The following is a 21,854-nucleotide window of genomic DNA, read 5'->3' as shown; positions in this document are numbered from 1 at the left end:
AAACAGTAGTTTACTTCTAGGCATTTGAATGGTGCTCCAAACAGTACAATCTTCATGCTTCACAAACATTAGTCCTCAATGAGCCCTGTAATGCCCCAGTGCATGCTGAATTTTACAGGTGGGGAAACTGAGGCACAAGAAGGCAATGGGACCCACTGAAGGCCACAGGCAAATCAGTATCAGAGCCAGGACTTGAACCTAAGAGTACTTTAACCACAATACCATTCTCTCCAGGTGCTCACACAGCACAGTGTAGGAAAGAACTCAGCATGCCTCTGCCTGCTCCCACCACTGACACCCCCGCTTGGCAGAGACTAGCTGTGAGCTGACCCCACTTTCAGGGATCCGTATGTAGATAAGCAGCCCTGCATACTTTGGGAACTGGAGGCTCTCCCCAACCCAGGTGTTTCCACCACAGATTGGCCCAGCAAAACCCCAGTTCCAGAGACCCCCCCATGTTTGACCTTCAGCCCAGACTTTACCGATAACCCTTATCTCTGTAAATGAGCCAGACCTAGGGTTGCCAACCCTCCCAATTTTGCCAGGAGTCTCCCGGAATCGGGCTCTATCTCCTGGAGGCCAATGAAGCCAAACCAGGAGATTTTAAGCTGCTAAAAGTCTGGCAGCGCAGCGGGGCTAAGGCAGGCTCCCTGACTGCCCTGGCCCCGCTCCCGGAAGCAGCTGGCACATCCCTGTGGCCCTGGGGCAGGGGAGGAGGGGGTCTCCTTGCGCTGCCCTCCCCCCGAGCATCAACTCCGCAGCTCCCATTGGCTGGCAACTGCAGCCATTGGGAGCTGCAGGGGTGGTGTCTGTGGGCAGAGGCAGCACGCACAGCCTCCCTGGCCCCTCACCCAGGGGCCGCAGGGATGTGCCAGCTGCTTCTTGGAGCAGCATGGGGCCAAGGCAGTCAGGGAGCCTGCCTTAGCCCTGTTGCACCACCAACTAGGAGCCGACCAAGGTACGCACCTCCTGGCCGGAGCCTGCACCCCGCATCTCCTCCTGCACCCCAACCCCCTGCCACAGCCCTGAGCCCCCTCCCACAGCCAGCACCCCAAACCCCCTCCCACACCTCAATCTCATGCCACAGCCCTGAACCCCATCCTGCACCCAAACTCCCTTCCAGAGCCTGCATCCCCTCCTGTACTCCAACCTCCAGTCCCAGCTTGGTGAAAGTGAGTGAGGGTGGGGGAGAGTGAGCAACAGAGGGAGGGGGGGATGGACTGAATAGGGCGGGGCCTCAGAGAAGGGGCAGGCCTGGGGCGGGGCAAGGGTGTTTGGGTTTGTGTGATTAGACAGTTGGCAACCCTAGCCAGACCTCACCCCTAGATCTGAACAACTTTCAACCACAAGCCTCATGCTGTAGGGCAGAAGCCAGCCACAACCCTCCTGGGTTAGCAGGAGATTTGCCCATAGGCAAATTAGTGCACCTTAGCCTGTAACAGGAGTGATGGGCAGTGAGGATGTGCTGCTGGGCGGAGAGAGGGGAACGCTGGTGGCTGTATGGTCACTGCCCCTTTAAGGAGGAGTGCTGTAGGTAGAGTATGAAGCACTTAGCAGCTTGCACTGGTAGCTGAGACTAGGCAGGAAGTGGGCTGGGTACAGCTTGGGAATACGCCCACCTTTACTTATGCTAACAAGTTGGGCATTAATTTGCCTGCTGCTCAGATCCCATTAAGAGTCCCTGTAGCTAACTGAAATGCCACGGCTGGCTTATTTGAGTCTGGAGCCACAGAGCCAGACCCTGGCTGGGGTGAAGTGCCATTGATCCACTGACGTCAGCGCATTCCCATGGCTTCACCGCATCTGAGCAGCTGGCCCAGTCAGCCAATGGCACAGGATCAGGCCCAGCATGTCTTGTGCTCTTGCTGTGTGAGATGGAAGTGGCATGCAGCCTGACCTAGTACTTCAGCCATTAATCAAATTAACTCACTCAGCCCCTTCGAGGGAGCAACGGCCAAAAGCTACGAGGAGGGGGCCTGATTCTGTCAGCCAGAACCGGAATAGCCAGGTGCAGGGCTGCCAATGGCACCATGGCTCACAAATACCGGGCAAGACCGAGCTGCACACCGAGTATTACCAGTGCTGGGACAGGGCAGTTCTGTGCCACTCTCATCTGAGTGCGAAGGGAGGCTGTGTATGCAAGGAGCTACCACTTCTTTGTCCCCTGGTTTCTCATTCTCTCCTGTCCCCTGGGCAGGTACCAGGTGCTGCAATCCCCCAAGACAGGAAAGCCAAATCGAGCCACTCATCTCCTGTACTCTCTCCTGCTACCTCCTGGATCCACAGACCCAAGGCTCGAAGGATCACCGGGAAAGGAAACGAATGAGATCTGTGCCCTTTTAACTCTTGGAGGCTTTAGGCCTGACTGTCTTTGCTGAAGGACCCTGTGGACAAACAGAGAGCAGCAGGATCTCACTGAGCACTGCAGAGGGGGAGTAGTTTTTTTCAGGCTGTTTCAAGCTGTTTGTTTTATTATTAGCAGGTTTGTTGCCTAAACTGCCCCTTTGGGAGAAAAGCTCTTTGGGACAGATTCTAGCCCCCCAGCCCTTGGACGGCAAGGAAAGCACCTCCTCAGACCCCTGATCCTCCAAGGACAGCTCCAGCAGAAACAGGCAAGGCAGGTCAGGTCACCCCTGGTATCTCCAGCACCAAGCAGCCCCCTTTTCCATGCACAGGGAAGGCACCTGTACCACTGCTGCCAGTCCTCTGTAAGGGATACAGAACAACGCTTTGCCATGAGCTGCTGGGGAACAATCCCTGGGGGTAGGGGGATAACGTGTCCTACCAGGCAGCAGTGCACTAGGGGGCTCCAGAGCTTTGCACGAAGAGCTGGACAGTGCCTGGCACAGAGCGGCGGTAGGCACCCTGCTGGCCGCCCCGCCTGGGGTACCTTGCTGAGCTGTAACCCATGCAGGGCCACCCAGAGGATTCAGGGGGCCTGGGGTCTTCAGCGGCGGGGGTCCTTCCGCTCCGGGTCTTCGGGGCACTTCGCCAAAAACACGGAGCGGGAAGGACCCCCGCTGCCGAATTGCCGCCGAAGACCCAGAGCAGAAGAAGCGGCGGCGGGTCCTTCACTCTGGGTGTGTTCAGCGGCACTGAAGGACCCCTTGCTGCCGAAAACTCTTGTAGGAGCCCCTGAAAACGCTTGTGGGGGCCCGGGGCAAATTGCCCCACTTGCCCCCCCTTTGGGAGGCCACGAGCCCGTGCTCAGGGCTGGCGGCAGCCCCGCAGCGCAGGGTGTGGGCAGCCCCATTCAGCTCTTGCTCACTGTGATGAACTGGGACTGTCCTTAATGTTTCCTCTGAATAGTGTGGGGGTGCCTTAGTTTCCCCTATGCAGTTCTTAAGTATTTAGGGGTGGGATATGGGTGTATGATCATAGAAGAGCCCTAGAGGGCAGGTGTGTGCAGGGGTCTAGACACAGAGAATGGGCGACACCCTGTTTCCTGGCAACTGATGGCCTGGGCCCTTCCCCCCTGCAAGGTGAGAGCTAAAGGGCTGGAGAACAAAGGAATCAGGTGACCTCCTGGCCTGGGAAAGGGGAAAGCCCAGAGGAGGAGGGGCCAGAGGGAGTTTCAGTTTGGGGCTGGCTGGGACATGGAGTGAAGTGCAGACGTGGTTGTCTGGCTCACTGCCGCCCAAAATGAACCCAGCTGAGGGGTCCTGTTCTATGCACCTGCAAGCTCTGTTTTGGACCATGTTCCTGTCGTCTAATAAACCTCTGTTTTACTGGCTGGCTGAGAGTCACGTCTGATTGCGGAGTTGGGGTGCAGGATCCTTTGGCTTCCCCAGGAGCCTGCCTGGGCGGACTCGCTGTGGGAAGTGCACGGAGGGGCAGAGGATGCTGAATGCTCCGAGGTCAGACCCAGGAAGGTGGAAGTTGTGTGAGCTGTGTGTCCTGCAGACAGTCTGCTCACAGAAAGGAGACTTCCCCAGAGTCCTGCCTGGCTTCGTAGGGAGCAGTTCCAGAGCATTGGGTTTGTGGGTGTCATGGAGTCTGCCCGGGGACTCCATGACACCCACAAACACTGGTAGAGTGAGTGCCATCCAGCCAACAGCGGGCCAGGGCCAAGAACGCAGCGAGGGATGACCCGTGCCGAAGGGCCTGCCTGGGAGCCCCAGACCGGCCCCAGGAAGGGGCTAACCAGCTGCCAGGGTCAGGGCTGGGCCAATGGTAGTGAGGCCAGCTTGCGTTCTCATTGTCTGAGGGCGCTGTCACTTCACACTCTGCGGCAGCTCTGGGAGCTGAATTTGTTGGAAACTGAATGGGATAAAAGGGTCAGTCTGCCCCCTGCCCCCAAGCTCAGGTCCCCACTCTGCCAGATCAGGCCCCAGGGATCCCCCCAGAACGGCCCTGGGGGGGGGCAGTGGGAGCAACTGATTTTATTTATTTAAAACAAAAAACCGACACCCACACTTCCCGCTGGTTTGGCGCCACCAAGAGGTTCCCATCTCCTCCAGGGAAACTGTCGGTCACTGCCCTCCGCCTTCCCTCCCACAGCGGCCCCTGCTGCCTCTATGCACTGTATGTGCAAAGCCCAGCACGCTGGGGCCCTGATTCCCCAGGGGGCCTTCAGGCGCTGCCCCGCACCCCCAACCAACAGCCATCTATTTACACCAACTTCTCGAAACGGACCAGAACCAAAGCCCAGACCAAAAGTAAGAGTCCATGGCCAGGTACGCACAGTCACCCCAGGGGATGAATGCAAGAGCTCCAGGGGAGCCTACAGAGCCCTACAACTTTGCCATCGGAGAGCCTTCTAGCTGCAGCATGCTGTCACAGGGCCAGGGCCCAGCCGCGAGAGAGAAGTGACCCGCTCAGGGTGGGTCTGGATCTAGATCTGAACTCCGCCTGGGCACACCTCAGGCCTCGCCTGCAATCCCTGCGGCACTGCTTTCACTACCACCAAGATTTTCAAGCGGTTTCGGTACCATGGTGCAAAGCCCTGTGTGGACATTCAAATTCAATTTAAATCTGGCTCCTATCGACTTAGCTTCACTTGATTGCTTTCTATAAAAAACAGTTCACTGGGAAACTGGAGCAACTTTGCACAGAGACCAGGCCTCAGGTGCTTGTAGCACTTAATAAAAAGACAGCTGTTGGGTTCCTAACTCACCGCATCGCGCTTTCAGTCACACAGCACAGACCGGCTCAGGCTGTCCCAGCCAGGCCTCACTGTCCTAGGCCTGGTTTATTATTGTGGGGAGGGGGCTCTTCCTAGTTTTCCCCTTTGCACCCCCTCCCTAGTGGTCAGCAATGTTGTCTGTGTCTCAAGTGCACAGAGAAGACAGAAGAGCCCCTCCAGTGCACAGAATCCCCAAATAGCTTAGTGTAGAGGAAAGTGGAAGCATGCTGGTGTGGAGGGAGCAGCCAGCAGGGCAGCTTGTCAACTCGTCCATAGAGGGCAGACAGAGGAAGGAGAGGATGTGGGAGCTGCCTGCAGGCTGCACTGCCCAGTTTCCAAGCGGCACACGCCCCATCATGCCGGTACCAAACCAGCCAGCAGTGAAAGCCTGGCTTCTCCTGTCATGATGGAATGGGGGAGGCTGACAGCTGCGATGGGCATGGGCCACGGGCCAGCCTCATGGCCTAGCAGCAACACAGGCTCTCCACTGCCGTGCTGAAGACCCAGGCTCATGGGCAGGGACTTGGGTGAGGCACACCCGGGGCTGGGTGTAGGGCATGGAGGCCCTGGTGCAATTCCAGCCCAGGCTGGAGTCACTGCTCAGGATCCCAGTGGCCTTGGGGAGGGGAGGGCTCAGTGCAGTTCCTAGAGGGCAGGTGTCCACCATTGGCTGTTTTGTCAGTCTTGGCAGAGGCTGGACTCCCCTCTCCCCCTAGAGATGCCCCCAGTCATGGCTGAGGCGCACTGGCAGGGCAGTGTGTGGGCACGATGGGGGAGGACAGCTGCGCTTGTGGGCAGCACTATATCTGCCCTGCCACAAAGGAAGGGTCCCCCAGAGAAGGGCTGCTGTCACAGTCGCTGCTGAGCTCTGCCCTTGCAGAAGTGCTGACGGCTGCTGACTGGGGAAGCTGCAGCTCCCAGGCACTAACATGCTGCGGGGAACCCAAGACTCCAGGAAGATGGTGCTTCCCCATGCACCTCGCTACCCTCACGGCAATGCAGGTTCTTCCGTCCCCAAGGGCAATGTAAGGAAGTTGTGTGTTAGAGGAATGAGGCTGCACAAGGGGACCAAGAGGCACGACACGACACGTGGGATCAGAAAGGGCTTGGGAGGGCAGGGCAGACACCTGACCCCGCACGCAGCTGCTGAAATAACATCGATCCCCAAGTCTATAGCAAAGGGCTCTGCCTAAAGGTCCTGGCCCCACCCCCACCCCTCCCAGCCCTGCAGCTGCCTCTGGGGGATGCAATGGCTGTCACCAGCACGTAGCACCACTGCTCAACGGTGCAGGGCAGGAAGAGAATACCATTACCCAACAGAAAGGGAAGCGGGGCCTGTGGGGAAGAGCACACAGAGTTAGCACCCAGCTGTAAGGACAATCGGCTGGAAGCCATTAGCAATGCCCAGAACTCAGTCATCCAGAGCACCCATGGCAGACGCTCTACTGCCTGCACCTTCCCAGCACCCCCTCCCCACCCAAATAATGCAGCCCTGAACTCCCACCCCAGCCCAGGAGGGGAGCCGGAACACAGGGGATGCAAACCCTGTGCTCTGGGACCCCAGCATTTACCTCCCACGGGCCAGGCAGCCAGCCAGCATCTCAGACACACACACCTGTCCGGTAAGCCAGACGACACCCAGCCCAGGATACCCCACTCATGCCCACATGCCTTTCCAATTGGCCATCACACAAGCACCCCTGCCACTGGTGATCACACGAACTCCTTGCTCAGCCCTTGCACTCCCCAGCGCAGGTCCCACGTACCCAGCGGGAATGCGCCTGCCTTTCAATGACATTTGGGTCTCTTTCATGGAGCCATGTTCTCCATTTTCTTCAGTGTATTGTGTAAGCTGTTTTGGGGCAGAAGCCTGGAGTCCCAAGAACCTCCCGGCTCACATGGCCTCAGTGCCAATAGGGCAGTGCCACCCTCCTCTCAGCAACAAGGGGGCACATTCCCATAGCTATAAAGAGCTTCCTTCTCTCGCCTTCCAGCTCTGGATCCTCCCAATATGATTTCAGCTCTGACACCCACTCCATCCCCTCTGGCTGCTCCATATCCCCCTCCACTCCGTATCCCCCTCCTCCTAGTGCCCCACAGACCATGGGTCATGGAGACCACCTTGTGCTCCCATTCATTTGGACGCAGGAGTCCTGGAGTCAGTCACTGTTCCTCTCCCGGTCACGGTGCTGCCCTGTACTTTACTGCACATCCAAACAGTACAATGGCAGAAGCCACGAGTGCTGGAGGGAGCCAGTTCCTGATTCAGAGCTCTCAGACACCCGCCTGTGAGCCTGCTGTAGCACTGGATGGATGGAAATGCATGCTCAGCAGGGCTCCCTGCCATTTTCACAGCTGCCAGCAGAGTAATTACATCCCAAGGGGCTGGGAAACTCAAACAAGCACTTGAGGGAGAAGGAAAAACCTCATGCTCCTGGCCAGGTTCAGCAAGGCAGCACTGAGCTACAACCCCGGGGCATGGGGGTAGCACTAGAAAGCAGGGCAAGGACTACAGCAGTGCTGGCTTGCACAGCCAGGCACCAGCCCCATCACCTGGCTGTGGAGGAGGGCAGCACAGCTGGAGAACCCTGCACAATCCATCAGTGCGAGCCCTGGCCACCAAATACGTCCCCAAAGCACAATGGACAATCCAGGGGATGCACCACAGCAGTTGCATGAAGCACTAATTGCTGCTCCATGCCCACTGATCTCTCAGCTCCTGCACAGATCAGACCTCTGGCCCTCCAGCCCAATAGCTAGCTCCAACCATTCCCGATCAGATCGCTGACACAGCTGGACTGGAAACCTGCCTCCTGCCAAGTGACCAGACTCCATGTGGTCTAGTCCTGGTCAGACGCCTGACCCATCCGCCCTGCACCCCACCAGCTGCCACATCAGACCGTACTCCTGGTCCATCCGCCCTGCACCCCACCAGCTGCCACATCAGACCGTACTCCTGGTCCATCCGCCCTGCACCCCACCAGCTGCCACGTCAGATCAGATCCCTGGTCCACGTAGCTCAATGTTTTTCCTCTGGCAGGGACCTGTACCAGAACATGAAGGAGAGCCCCATAGAATCCAGAGCAGCTGGACCCTAAATATGAACCCTCATTTAGCTGGAACATCCAAAATCCTGAGTGTCCACAGCACAGTGTCACCAACAGTAACTAAAGCTAACTAGCCAGACCAACTGCCCATTGACAGGGCAACGCTGGAGCTGAATGGACCTGGCTGGGCTCTGGCGGGTTCAACTATCCCATTTCTAGCTCTGGTTCTAAGCTGTATTATGCCCCGCCCCACCAACCATCTGGCCCTGAGATATTCCCATCGCATATGCAGGAGAGAGGCTCTGGAAGCAGTTGCCAGGTCCCAGCCAGACAGGACACTCTCCAAGTGGTGCTTCGCTGCACTTCCTTGCTGCTCATGCCACATCCCGGCTCTGTCCCCACCCCCTAGGATCAGTGGGGCAGAATGAACACAAGTTACAGTGTGTCAGCATGGCCACAGCCCCCAGTGCACAGGCCACTCTGGAGACAGCAGCCCACTGGAGAGATGAAGGTGAGCCAGGCTGAGGGCAGGTGGCTTCCCCGCCCTGGCTGCCAGTGAAGGGAGGGCTGCTCACTGAGTCTGGGCATGATTAGAGGGGCAGAAGGAAGCAGAGGCAGTTTGCACTCTGGGTGTGCGACTCACTCATTGCATCTCCTCACTTTCCCCGACAGAGAAACACCCAAGCAAGGGACCATTATTGCTCTGTCTACCCAGCAGCGCCGCAGTGTCCCTGGGAGTGGGGGCTTCCAGTCTCTTTTACCTGTTGCCCTGCAAAGGGGTGACGTGCTGGGTGTGCAGCTGTGGACCAGGATGTCTGTGCCTGGCTCCAGAGCTGCCTCTGGCATCAAGTTCACCTCGCTAACCCAGCTACTCGCCACCAGGTGCAGCCCTTAGCACACAGTGAGCACCATTCTGCCCAGGACTCCAGCCCAGTGCTGAGCACACCCCAGAATAGCTTTATAAAGGGGGGCTGGTTTGTGCACACCAACGCCCCCATTGCCCTGCTAAGGGAACCCCTGCATTAGGACCCAGTGCCATGTCACAAGTCCCAAAAGCTGTTGGCAAAGGCAGAGGCTGCCGCCCCGTGCTGCAGCCCCCACATCAGTGGTCAGAACCAGCCTGACGTCTTTGAAACTGCCTCCAATATGCAGGCCAGGTTCAGTGATCTCTGCCCTGGGCCCAGTCCAGACAGGTGGGACCCCACCAGATTCAGAGTCTACCTCAGAATTCTTGGAGGGGCCCCAAGTCCATGCTGCCCCACTGGAGAGCAAGATGCCCCTGTATGTGCCATGTCCAGTGCCAAGCTCATCACTGGCACCTAACCAAACCATCCCCAATGCTCCAGGGTTTCTCTGGTGTCCTGCCTGTGCTCCTCACCAAACGCCCAGCTGGCCTCCACCCCACTGGCATGGGACTCACCGCGCTGTCATCCTACCTGCCCTGTGCCGGGAAAGGACCAGTGACTCAGACCAGTCCATGGCCGTGCGGCAGCTGCCCATGACTCCACATAAAGTGCCGACCCCCGCGGTAGAGCAGGGATTATGGGAACATCCAACCAAAACAACAGAAGAGTCTGCGCCGGAGACCCCTGGCCACACCCCACGGCTCGGGTCAACTCTGCTTCCAAATAGTGCCTTCGCTCCAGCCAGGCGTGGAGGGGAGGGGGCGGGTCCCCCAGCCGGCCCCGGCAGCCAAGGCTCCTCTGGCTGGGGGTCCCCACAGCTCCGCTCACAGGCTGGACGGCGCTTGCCTCTGGTGCCCACTGGGTCCTGTGTCATAAACACCTCGAGGGGTGAACTTCCTCTGCCTCCCCACCCCGCTCCAGCGACAGAGGGAGGAAATGACCAGGAACCGGCTGTTGGAGTCAGTTCCCTGCAGCCCATTGTCCTGGCCCTGTCCCCTCTTCCTTCCCAAGTGCACAGGAGGCTGGGGGAGGGGCCTTGCTTTGCATTCTCTCCCTCCCTCCTCAGACACATCTGGACCCTGCTTTGGACTGTTATCCCCAGGCAGAGAAACCCCTCCCAGGGTTCCTAGCTGGAGCCAGCCCCTGTGGGAGGCTGGGCCTGTCTATAGTCCTACGCTGATGGCCAGATGCCCAGCCACTGGGAAATGGAGAAGCTCCACCCAAGGCAGCAGAGCTGCCTCTCAGCTGCTCCCCACCACAGCCATATCAAACCCCCCACCCCAAGCAGCACCAAGGGGCTGGCCCGGCCTGCAGCGGAGGATCAGGGATGCAGGTTTGTCGTCTAAAACTCCCCCCTTGGCAATAGTTCCTGGGCTGTGGCTCTCCCCCAAGGAGCCCACTGCCAGCTCCCAGAGACACAGGTTAATGCCAGCCCTTGGAACTGGAGCCCTCCCAGTGCCCCAGAATGCTCCTGTCGACTCCCAGGGCCATTTCTCTGCACCCAGCTGCCACAGTGATGGGTGCCCTAGGCAGGGGCTGGGTGCTGCCAGGTGCTGAGCACCCTCAACCCCAAAAGTCAGTGGGAGAGGAGGCTGCCCAGCACTGTGTGTACAGGGGGTGGGGTGAGGTGGGGTGGGGGGGGCGGCGGTTGGGTCACAGGCGCAGATCCTACCCCAGGCAGCACCGCGTGACTGGCACAAAGACTTCTGGGCCAATGTGGGGAGTCGCACTGCAGCCCAACCACCCCTTTCCTTCCCAGCGGTTCAGCCCCCTTGCCACTCCCCGTTTGTCCCACCCCATCTGCACATGCCTGACCGCCCTGTGGGCTGTCCATGGCGCTGGAGGGAGCAGGGGCACTGCAGTGTTCACTTGGCCAGGCTGGCTCAGGGCTCCTGCTCCGTGGGGCAGAGTTGTTGGCCTGCAGAGCACGAGGCAGCCCCTAGAGAGATGCAGGCGCCACCTTCAACCCTGGGCGAGCGGAAGGGGGGGGAGGAGGAGGGGGCACTCCATGAAGCTCTGGAGTTGCCAAAGGGTTAGGCCTCTGCCTGAAGCGTGCTGCTGGGAGGCTGATCCCTGCCGAACCCCTAGTACTGCTGGTGCTGGCAACTCACCCACTTGGGAGAACCCCAGGGCCTCTGCCGGCCAGGCTGTCCCTCCACGCAGGATGGCAGTCACAGCCCCCCTCCAGTCACTCCAAAGGCATGCTGCAAACGCAGGGGGCAGCAGAGCCCGGCTGGCAAAGCCATGACCCAAATGGCCCTGTCCTAGGTCTAATCCAGACGAGGGAGGAAGTGGTTGGAAAAGCGTGCAGCTTTCAAAGGAGAAGGACCCGGAGCTCCGTGGGGCAGTGAACGAAGCCCTCGCTCTTCATTAGCCCCACATCGCATGGCCCATTTGCCACCACCCAGCCAGCCAGCCAGGGTGTTCAACTGCCTCCCTACCAGCATTCGCCGACTAGCAGCACCCAGCCCGCAGGCCCCTCACCCCAGAGTGACTGCACTGCAAGGGGCAGAGCACTGGGGAGGAAGCCAGACTGCCAGCCCTGGAGAGGAAAGGCCTGTGAATCCCTAGCGCAGGGACAGCACAGGCAGGGCACACTCTGCCTCCCTCCATGGCTTTCCTGCCGAGGAATCACGTCTTGGGGAGTAGGAGTCTGGGCTCTGGAGCATGATGCTACCCCCAAAGAACCTGATTATTGTCGGCATGAGGTGTGGCTGGAGACTGCTCCAGTGCAGCTCCCACAGAGCTCAGAACAGCCCTCCAACAAGTCACTCCAGGCCAGGCCCAGGGCGGTGAGAGGCCCAGAGCCCATTCCCAAGCTCTCTTTGCACTTCCTCCTCCTACAGCCCCTCGGCTTGGGGTGGGTGGGGATCAGGAGTGAGCCTGGGGCCTTCTTGCTGCAAGAGCCGGGGAACAGCGGCTCACCTCCCAGCAAAACAAACACCTACATCCAACAGCAGCTAGGGCTGGGTCCGAGCCCTGGGCCGGGATCTGAGCTCCAGCTGTGGCTCATTAGTAGAGAGGGGACCATATGCAAACCCACAGCTCAAAAGCCTCCCTTGGAGGGGTGCTGATTTGGGTCAGGATTCCAGCTTGCTGCAGGCAGACAGAGTCAGACCTGGGGTTTGGTTGCACCCAGTAAAGACGTTCCCCTTCCCCTCCCCCAGCTCTTTCATTTGGGGTAATCTGCTTCATAGAATCATAGAATATCAGGGTTGGAAGGGACCCCAGAAGGTCATCTAGTCCAACCCCCTGCTCAAAGCAGGACCAATTCCCAGTTAAATCATCCCAGCCAGGGCTTTGTCAAGCCTGACCTTAAAAACCTCTAAGGAAGGAGATTCTACCACCTCCCTAGGTAACGCATTCCAGTGTTTCACCACCCTCTTAGTGAAAAAGTTTTTCCTAATATCCAATCTAAACCTCCCCCACTGCAACTTGAGACCATTACTCCTTGTTCTGTCATCTGCTACCATTGAGAACAGTCTAGAGCCATCCTCTTTGGAACCCCCTTTCAGGTAGTTGAAAGCAGCTATCAAATCCCCCCTCATTCTTCTCTTCTGCAGGCTAAACAATCCCAGCTCCCTCAGCCTCTCCTCATAACTCATGTGTTCCAGTCCCCTAATCATTTTTGTTGCCCTTCGCTGGACTCTCTCCAATTTATCCACATCCTTCTTGAAGTGTGGGGCCCAAAACTGGACACAGTACTCTAGATGAGGCCTCACCAATGTCGAATAGAGGGGAACGATCACGTCCCTCGATCTGCTCGCTATGCCCCTACTTATACATCCCAAAATGCCATTGGCCTTCTTGGCAACAAGGGCACACTGCTGACTCATATCCAGCTTCTCGTCCACTGTCACCCCTAGGTCCTTTTCCGCACAACTGCTGCCTAGCCATTCGGTCCCTAGTCTGTAGCTGTGCATTGGGTTCTTCCGTCCTAAGTGCAGGACGCTGCACTTATCCTTATTGAACCTCATCAGATTTCTTTTGGCCCAATCCTCCAATTTGTCTAGGTCTTTCTGTATCCTATCCCTCCCCTCCAGCGTATCTACCACTCCTCCCAGTTTAGTATCATCCGCAAATTTGCTGAGAGTGCAATCCACACCATCCTCCAGATCATTTATGAAGATATTGAACAAAACCGGCCCCAGGACCGACCCTTGGGGTACTCCACTTGATACCGGCTGCCAACTAGACATGGAGCCATTGATCACTACCCGTTGAGCCCGACAATCTAGCCAGCTTTCTACCCACCTTGTAGTGCATTCATCCAGCCCATACTTCCTTAACTTGCTGACAAGAATACTGTGGGAGACCGTGTCAAAAGCTTTGCTAAAGTCAAGAAACAATACATCCACTGCTTTCCCTTCATCCACAGAACCAGTAATCTCATCATAAAAGGCGATTAGATTAGTCAGGCATGACCTTCCCTTGGTGAATCCATGCTTCCTGCTCTGCTCTGTGCAGTGAGAAGAGAGGGGCATGGACCTTGCCAGCTCTGTATCTGTCAATCACTTTTGTAGCAGAGATGTGGGGGGTGGGCATGGAGCACATCACTCACATGTCACTGGGATCTGGAGGGACTGATGAATGTGTGCTGGTTAAGTGATGCAGACTCAGATCCTTTCACGGGGCATGTGTACTTTATAGTGTCGTTCCCCTTTAAATGTGAGACTGAGAGCCAGTTGGGAGGGGGTGCAGGCAGGGTGACCACACACTGTGCTCTCACTCACTCTTCTGGAAACTTTGTATTTGTTCTTTCTTGGCTACTAGACATCACCGCCAGGCAGAGCGTGCATGCTTATCTGTGTGTGTGTGTGTGTGTGTGTACAGGAAATACAAGCTTGGAGGACTCACAGCTAGGTGGGGACATGGGAACAGGCTGCACATGCTGGAAGGTGCAAGCCACAGAATTGGAGAGAAATTATTTGGGGTGGGTCAGGAGGGTGGAACTAAAGGGAAATTTAGGCTGAATACTGGGGAAGTCTCTCCAGGAGCCCCAATGCTTAGGACAGTTCAAACTAGGCTGGACAATGCAGTCCCCTGGTACAGTCAGGGATACTCCTGAACTGTCAGGAACCAAATGGGCCTTTTCCTTTGCTAATTTCAGTGGTGCCCCCACGCAGGGCTGACTCCTGCTTCCAGTCCTGCCAAGGCCAGCACACCAGTTCCTGCTACCTGGGCTGACGCTCCCTTTTCATAACGTGGGCAGCAAATGCCCAGTCCCTGATCGCTGGGGCCGGGTGCTCAGTCCCACTGGGGGCCAGGCCAGGGAGCCGCCTTCTCATGGGGCTTTTTCCTACAAAAGTGGCAAAAAGACAGGAGAAGTTTTGAGTTTTGAACTCTGACCAACTCCTCTATCTTTAGGCTGCCAGAACCCACTCACCCCTGATCCTGCCTCAGCCACAGACTAACCACCCTGCTGTAAGGCCAACAGGCAACATTTCTGAAAGCACCTAAGTGACTCAGGTGTCTACGGCCTGTTTCCAAAGAGAATTGGGCACTGCAGCACCTACATCTCATTGGCTTTAACGGGGGCTAGGCCCTTCAGTGCCCATGTCACTTCTGAGACTAGGACGTGGATTCTAAATCACGCAGGCACTTTTAAAATCAAGCCCAGTGCTCCTTTGTTTGTGGGTTTCAGAAAGGAGCCAACCCAGGGGTGCTGACGGAAACTCCACTGCAACCCAAACTGGGTATTGGCTGCTACTTGCCCACTACAAGCGGAAGATGAGGTACCAGGGCATCACATCTCCCAGAGAGCCGGTATTTAAGGCACCACAGATTCAGCAACCGCCCCTGCCACTCAGCCCCCAGGGATAGCCTGAGTAAGCTGGGGACATGGGTCATCTCATCCACACACAAATTCAGCTCTCATCTCTATGCTGACAGCTCCCAGCCCTACCTCTCTTCTCCAGACCTGGCTCCGTCTGTTCAAACTGCCATCGCAGCCTGTCTCTGATGGCTCCTCGGGGATGTCTAGCTGCCCAACATGGCTGAAACAGAGCTCTTCATGTCCCCCAGTCCCTCCCTGTTCTGCCTTGCTCGATCACTGTGGACAACACCACAACCCTGCCTGGCGCTCAGGCCCATAACCTGGGCATCATCTTTGCCAGGGCCTTCTCTCTAGGTCCTCACATCCAGGCTATGTCTAAGCTATGCCTTTCCGAGCCATCCACACAGCTAAAACCCTCACCCAGGCTCTCATCTCATCTTGCATCTCACCCACTGCAACATCCTTCTCTCCAGCCTTGACCAATGTCACCTCGTCCCACTCATACCCATTCAGAACAATGGGTTCTGCTGCAAGGATCCTTCTTCTAGCCCGCAGCTTTGACCACATCATCCTCTCTGCATCCTTCCACGGGCTCCCCCTTCTCCACTGCATCAGACAGGAGCTACTTGTTTTCACTTCCAAGTCCCTCCACAGACCATCCCCACCCGACCTCTCATCATGACAAGGCTCACCTCCAGCCGAGCCATGAATCCAGACTCCATCACTCATGGGTAACCTATGAGTTACATGTTCAAACAAGCCCCTTCACGCTTTCCCCCGTGCTGTCCCCACATCTGGGAGGAGCTCACTGTAAACATCTGCAGAAGTGACCCCTTCTCTTCCTTCAGATCCTGCCTCCCAGCTTTCCTTTGCCAAGATGCCTACTTGAAGCTCTCTGAGGTAGACACCATCTTTCTGCTCTGTTTGCACAGCACATAGCATAATGGAGTCTTGCCCCATCACTGGGGCTCCTAGGTGCTACAGTAATACAAAGAAATACCAGTGTAGTGGCCGAGGTGTGGGGAAATATGGGCAGAACCCATTTCCCATAGACACAGGTTAGCCAGGCCATAGTTTACATGTGACCACCAGAGATCAAACTGTTTAGCTAGCAGGATCTGCGCAAGTGTCGGACAGGAAGGGGGGCTCTTGTCCTGCAATTCATGTGGAGATAGACTAGGGACTGGAACTGGATTCCTTTGCCCACCTGGAATGGACTCTCAGCACAGCCCCTGCTTGCTGCTGACTTGGTGTTGCTGAGCTAGTGTTTGCTGCCGTTTCCCCAGCATTCCTCCACAGGTTACGGCAGGCCTGACACTCCACGTAGCTGCAGGACTGAATCTTCCTTGCTGCTCTTTGTTCGTTTTCTTTGAACCAACAAACATGACAAGCAAAATGTGAAAAATACAGAGAAGGGAAGCAGCTCTCTGGATGTGACCTTTCTGCAGGTTTCACAATGCAGTGCCGGAATTCCATTTCCAACCCTGCACGAGCCGTCATGCTCCACAGCTGCATGGCTTACCTTTGCAATCAATCTCTTAGAATCGAGCGACCCTGCACCCAGGCAGCAGGTGAACACTCAGACGCTCAGGACAGAATACACACATCACTTCCCGGACCCACCACCTTCCTCGGTCACTTTTTGCACACATTTCTGTGAGCAAAATGTTGTCCTCAAGAAACCCTGTGGAAACTGAAAGCATCGGGCATACTTGCACATGAGGGTGTGTGCATCATTATTCACAATGGCCATGTTCCCCAGGCCAGCTTAAAAGTTCTTAGCAGATCTGGCAACTCTCAAATTGTGAAGTGGAAACAATACCATGCAACTCTGTGACTAATCTCACAGCACAAATATTCAGCAATAGTGGCAGTGAAGAGTTCACGAGCATTCCACAGGCTGAAATAGGTTTGCACAGCCACTTGTGGATTAATCAACACATCCATGAAACCAAAGCCTGTTTGGGGCTAATCCTCAAACAAGGAGAGGGGCTAATTCATCTGATGAACTGCTTACTGCAAACAGTCTGGGAGAAAGGCAGCTTTCCCTAATCAGCCCCAGCACACACTAGCAAATCTACAAACAAACAGCATGCATGACATCAGCCAAAGAACCAGGCCACAACCTCCAAAACCAATGCTTCTCACTCAGCCTCTTCCTCTTTGCAGGCCTCCAGCCACCAGAGGGAGACAGATTCTACCCAGAACGAGCAGAGCTGAGTCCAGTAGAGGGCAGCAATGCATGTAAATCATAGAATATCAGGGTTGGAAGGGACCCCAGAAGGTCATCTAGTCCAACCCCCTGCTCAAAGCAGGACCAATTCCCAGTTAAATCATCCCAGCCAGGGCTTTGTCAAGCCTGACCTTAAAAACCTCTAAGGAAGGAGATTCTACCACCTCCCTAGGTAACGCGTTCCAGTGTTTCACCACCCTCTTAGTGAAAAAGTTTTTCCTAATATCCAATCTAAACCTCCCCCACTGCAACTTGAGACCATTACTCCTCGTTCTGTCATCTGCTACCATTGAGAACAGTCTAGAGCCATCCTCTTTGGAACCCCCTTTCAGGTAGTTGAAAGCAGCTATCAAATCCTCCCTCATTCTTCTCTTCTGCAGGCTAAACAATCCCAGCTCCCTCAGCCTCTCCTCATAACTCATGTGTTCCAGTCCCCTAATCATTTTTGTTGCCCTTCGCTGGACTCTCTCCAATTTATCCACATCCTTCTTGAAGTGTGGGGCCCAAAACTGGACACAGTACTCCAGATGAGGCCTCACCAATGTCGAATAGAGATTTGATTGGGTTTGGCTCTCGGGCATACACTGTACTCTCTATTCCAGCCTTTCTGCAGAAGCTTTGCTGTCCAGGACCCTGATGCAGGAGAGAAGTTTCAGGTTCATACAGAAGTGGGAAGGAGAGGGAGCCTCTGCAATACAACAGATTGGTGTGTGGAACCTCAAAGGGAGGTTCCTGCAGAGCTGATGCAGAGTCAAGCTGATACAAGGTCTCCTGCAGATCTACACAGGATCCCTGGCAACACTAGATCCATTACAAGGACTGTCCTTCGGCACTCCTGCTTCACAAAGCCAGCCTAGGAATCATCCAGGCATCACAGAGGAATTTGTGAAAAACACTAAGAAATTTAAGGAGACTTACACACACACACACACTTACTTCCTGGTGAAATGGGGAGGAGCTGTGGGTATACTAGGCCATCAGGCCCTATGCCAATCTGTGATGCTTGTTTCAGACATCTCTCTACCGTATACTGAGGACACATGGGGAGATGGAGAAGGGCAGAGTTAAGGTTACCAAAGGGTCCCAAACAGTGACATTTGTTTAAGGTGTTACGCTAACTTAGAGTGTCCTGGCTTTCCAACAGAGGTTTTTAACCCCAATGCATTCTTGTAAGACCTATGCTTTACCTTTAACTAGGATACGTATTTAACAATGTTAGCTCCACTTTGTGGAGGCTGTGTCTGAGCACGTATTCCTGGCTAAGCCAGCCATTACTGGGGAACAGCTGTAAGCGTGAGTGGGTATAAAGACTCCTTCCTGCATTGCCCTCTGTCCTGGGGTGAGGCATGAACAGAGGAGCTGTTTGCAGAGGCTGTTGTGCACTTCCACTCCCCCTCATAAAGGGATTAAGCCATGGCTAGATGCAGATGGCCTGATTCTGCTCAGTTCCACCAGTGTACCTCCATTGACGGCAGCGGTACAGTTCCGCCCCAGAGTCTATCATTCAGCGGAGCAGACAGCCTCATGCGCTATCAGGTCAGCAATCTCCAGCCTGCTCAGCCAAGACATCTCAAGACTGTTTGCTGACACTAGGCAGTGAACTGTGGCCCAGAGCTCCAGCCGCAGATGACAGTGTCACAGTCAAAAAATGGCTCTGCTTCACTCACTCACCCGTCAGGGCCAGAGGCCTCCACCAAACCCACCAGTCTCCATGGGTCTGTCTCACTTTGGGGGCTCTCAGGACAGTTACAGCCTGCCTACACAACAGTCAGAGGTGGGATTCCCAGCTTGGGTAGACATACCCGTGATAGCTCTGCTCGAGCACTGAAAATAGCAGCATGGCCGCAGCAGCACAAGTGGGTCAGGCTAGGCACCCAGTACGTACCCCACGGATTGGGTGGATTGGACTCCGGTGGCTAGTCCAGGCTGCCACAGCTATACCACTGATTTTAGCGTGCTAGCGTGAGCAGAATTAGCACATGCACATGTGCCTGAGGTGGGAATTACACTTCCAGCTGCAGTGCAGACGTGCTCTTAAAGCCCTAGGTCCCCAGGGTGACACATGGTAACCAGGGTCACTCTGTGCAGCACTGGATTACACAGACACTGCACACAGGTGCCTGGAGTGTGCAGTCACTGTCCATGCAGACTGTGTCACTCTGCAATGAGGCCACAGCATATATGCAGGGTCTGATGGAGTGTCACAAACCTGAATTGCAGGGACTGAGGTCAGACGTCCAGTGCTGGATGTCACTGCCATTCATCTCGGCCACTGTCCTGGGGGACGTCACCAGCATCTCCCTGCCCTCACACTGGCAGTCACTGCACAGTACTGGGGGGGCTGCATGTTAGTGAGAGTTCTGGAGCCATGGTTAGTAACTCCCACAGACCTTATTACTGCGACCAGTTACAACAGAAAAGATTGGCTCACTACAGAGCCCCTCCCCTGCAAAGCTTTGGCCTTTCCCTGCCAGTTACTTCGTCTTCATAAGGACATAGGAAATTCCACACCTGGTCAGAACATCGGCACAGCCACCCCCGCCCCACCGGATCAGATGATCGGCACAGTCCCCCCTGCCCTACTGGGTCAGAAGTTCAGGATGGCCATTTCCATAGACAGCCCCTGCTGCACCAGGTCAGAGCATCGGCACGGCCACGCCCTGCCGCACCGGACCAGACAGAACCTCAGTGCAGTCCTCCCCTGCCACATACTTGCTGTTGCCCACGTGGTCAGAACCCGGCCTACGACAGTATTTTTTTTTTTTTTTTTGGTGGTGGTGGTGGGTCGGTTCTGACTTGGGTCCCCCGCAGCCCGCAGGCCTTAGCCCCTTCCTTCCCCACCTCTGCTGGAAAGGAGGCAGGTGACTGACAAGCTCTCAGGGCTGCTCCCCATAGAAGAGTCAGAACCAATGCGTATTTGATGAGAACAAAGAGCTGTTTAAGGAGAGCACAAGGAGCAAGCACAGCACACAGCACAGGCTGTTTGTGTGAGCACAGGACTTCACTGGATAGGGGAGGCCAACAAAGGCATTTCCTACCCTTAGCCTGGACTTTCCCAGGGTAGTGGTCAGCTTCAGGTTGGACTCCAGCCATGCATCCTGCCCTGCTGCTCCCAAAATGGATCCTCTTTCCTCTGCTCCCAGGGGCTGACTTAGGCTTTGCCCACACTGCTGGAAAAAACCCTCCTAGGTCAGGAAACATGTCCCCACCCAGCAGGTCCATGGAAGCCTCCGCAGCCCTTCTAGCCTATCTGAGACTGGTTGCAGTCCCACTGCCCAGCCCTGTGATTGAGTGTTGCAATCACTTGATCTGGTTCTGACCTGTCTGGGGAGGGGACCCACCAAAGGCCTGGTTTTTTCTGGGGATAGCAGGCACTAAGGGCTATCGAGTTTCAGTGGCTTCTTACTCAGCAGATAAGGCTTCACCTTCAGCTTTGGTTTTAGGGCGGTACCTTTCCAGGAGGAATGCCTGGGCCATCAGAATCCCAACAGCCTTCTAGCACTAACAGGACTGGGTGTGTCTCAGTTGTCCCCACTTTACATATGAGATGAGTGTGAAAATTCTCTAGCAGGCAAATTCGCAATTATGACTTAGCTAAAACCCTCAACATAGCACATCGACTAGGATCCAAGGGCAGCTTTGCTGTGAGAAGTTACCCAAAATTAAACCGCAGCACTGGAGAGGGGTCATATTAGTGGGGGTGACTCCATGGTATACATGCACTCAGTTAACAAGTAAAGAGATACAGGTTTGTTTTCTAAATAGCTGGCCCTGCATGCTCCCCAGGGATCTGGGGCAAGCCAGGGCCTTCCCTTCTCCTGCATCTAGCCAGACTAGCCTCCAGCTCCCCCTCTCTCAGCTGTGTGGGCTCTGCAGGGCTAACATCAGCCAGGACTCCTAGGCATGAAGTTCTCCCTGAGCTGTCATATTCCCATTCACTAGGTATCTGTAAGAGACAGGGCAGCATTTTGAGCTCTAAGGATTGGCTGAACTGAATGCGGAATAGTCTGAGGAGACCTGACAAAGGTTAGCCCAAGCACTGGGAAAACGGCAAGATCTGAGCATGTGCAGAGCACATCCTCACATCTCCTGGAGCCAGGGGTCAGAAAGAGATGGAGGCAAGATTCCCAAGTAGCTGAATTGCCGAGGTCAGCCCAGGGGAGGGCAGAGGAGTGAATAGACAGCCCTGTGTGAAGCAAGGTCAGGGCTAGACAAGGTTGGACTAGTTTGCTAGTCCAAGAGCTCTGCAGTGAATCCTGGTAACCCGCACAGGTCCCTTGGGGGTAGGTTCTGTCACTGCCTCCTTGCCTGGGTCTCTCCAGTGACACAGCGAGTCGTAACGCACCCTCTACGGTGCTTGACTCAAGCCCAGGAGTCGGTAAGAGACTTGCACCCATGCAGTGAGGGGAGAGAACAGACCCCAGGCCCTCCAGCTGGAGTTTCCCTGCAAATGAGCAGTGGGTGCTGAGATATGGACCCCATATCACACTACACATGTGCAACAAATTCAAGTGCCGCAGATGGTCCAACTCCTCTCCAAATCGCCACTGCCCCAACACACAGCCAGTCTCAGTCAGCTCCAAACACGTAGGAGAGCTCCCTGAGCTGGCAGCAACACCAGTGCCTTATCCTCTCTGCAGGCCCAGACACCAGAGGGCATCAGCAGTGCATGTCTCTCTCCCACACACAGCGTTACAGTGCAACACCGAGAAGCCTGCCTCCCTCCACTGGGCTAACACAGCTGGGCTGGTTACAGGGGGGCCCCCGA

General features: G+C 55.8%; 1 protein-coding gene across 6 annotated transcripts in view; it reads right to left on the bottom strand.

Moving 5' to 3' along the window:
- Window positions 1-21,854, bottom strand: part of NHSL2 (NHS like 2) — a 151,749-nt gene that overhangs the window by 57,849 nt on the left and 72,046 nt on the right. The window contains exon 1 of one of the 6 annotated variants that reach the window (XM_073360622.2): window positions 9,609-9,699. The exons of 4 other annotated variants lie outside the window; for them this stretch is intronic. Coding sequence is in view for 1 of the 2 variants with exons in the window: in XM_073360619.2 (XP_073216720.2) it covers window positions 9,609-9,672 (64 nt within the window). In the remaining variant the exon portion in view is untranslated. Of the gene's footprint in view, window positions 1-9,608; window positions 9,700-21,854 lie in introns of those variants that run through there. One more of the 6 variants, XM_073360619.2, reaches the window with a different exon arrangement.

Source organism: Lepidochelys kempii, chromosome 9, assembly GCF_965140285.1.
Source record: "Lepidochelys kempii isolate rLepKem1 chromosome 9, rLepKem1.hap1, whole genome shotgun sequence".
Classification (NCBI taxonomy): Eukaryota; Metazoa; Chordata; order Testudines; family Cheloniidae; genus Lepidochelys; species Lepidochelys kempii.
The sequence above is the reverse complement of the archived record's forward strand: the minus strand, read 5'-3'. Positions and strand labels throughout refer to the sequence as shown.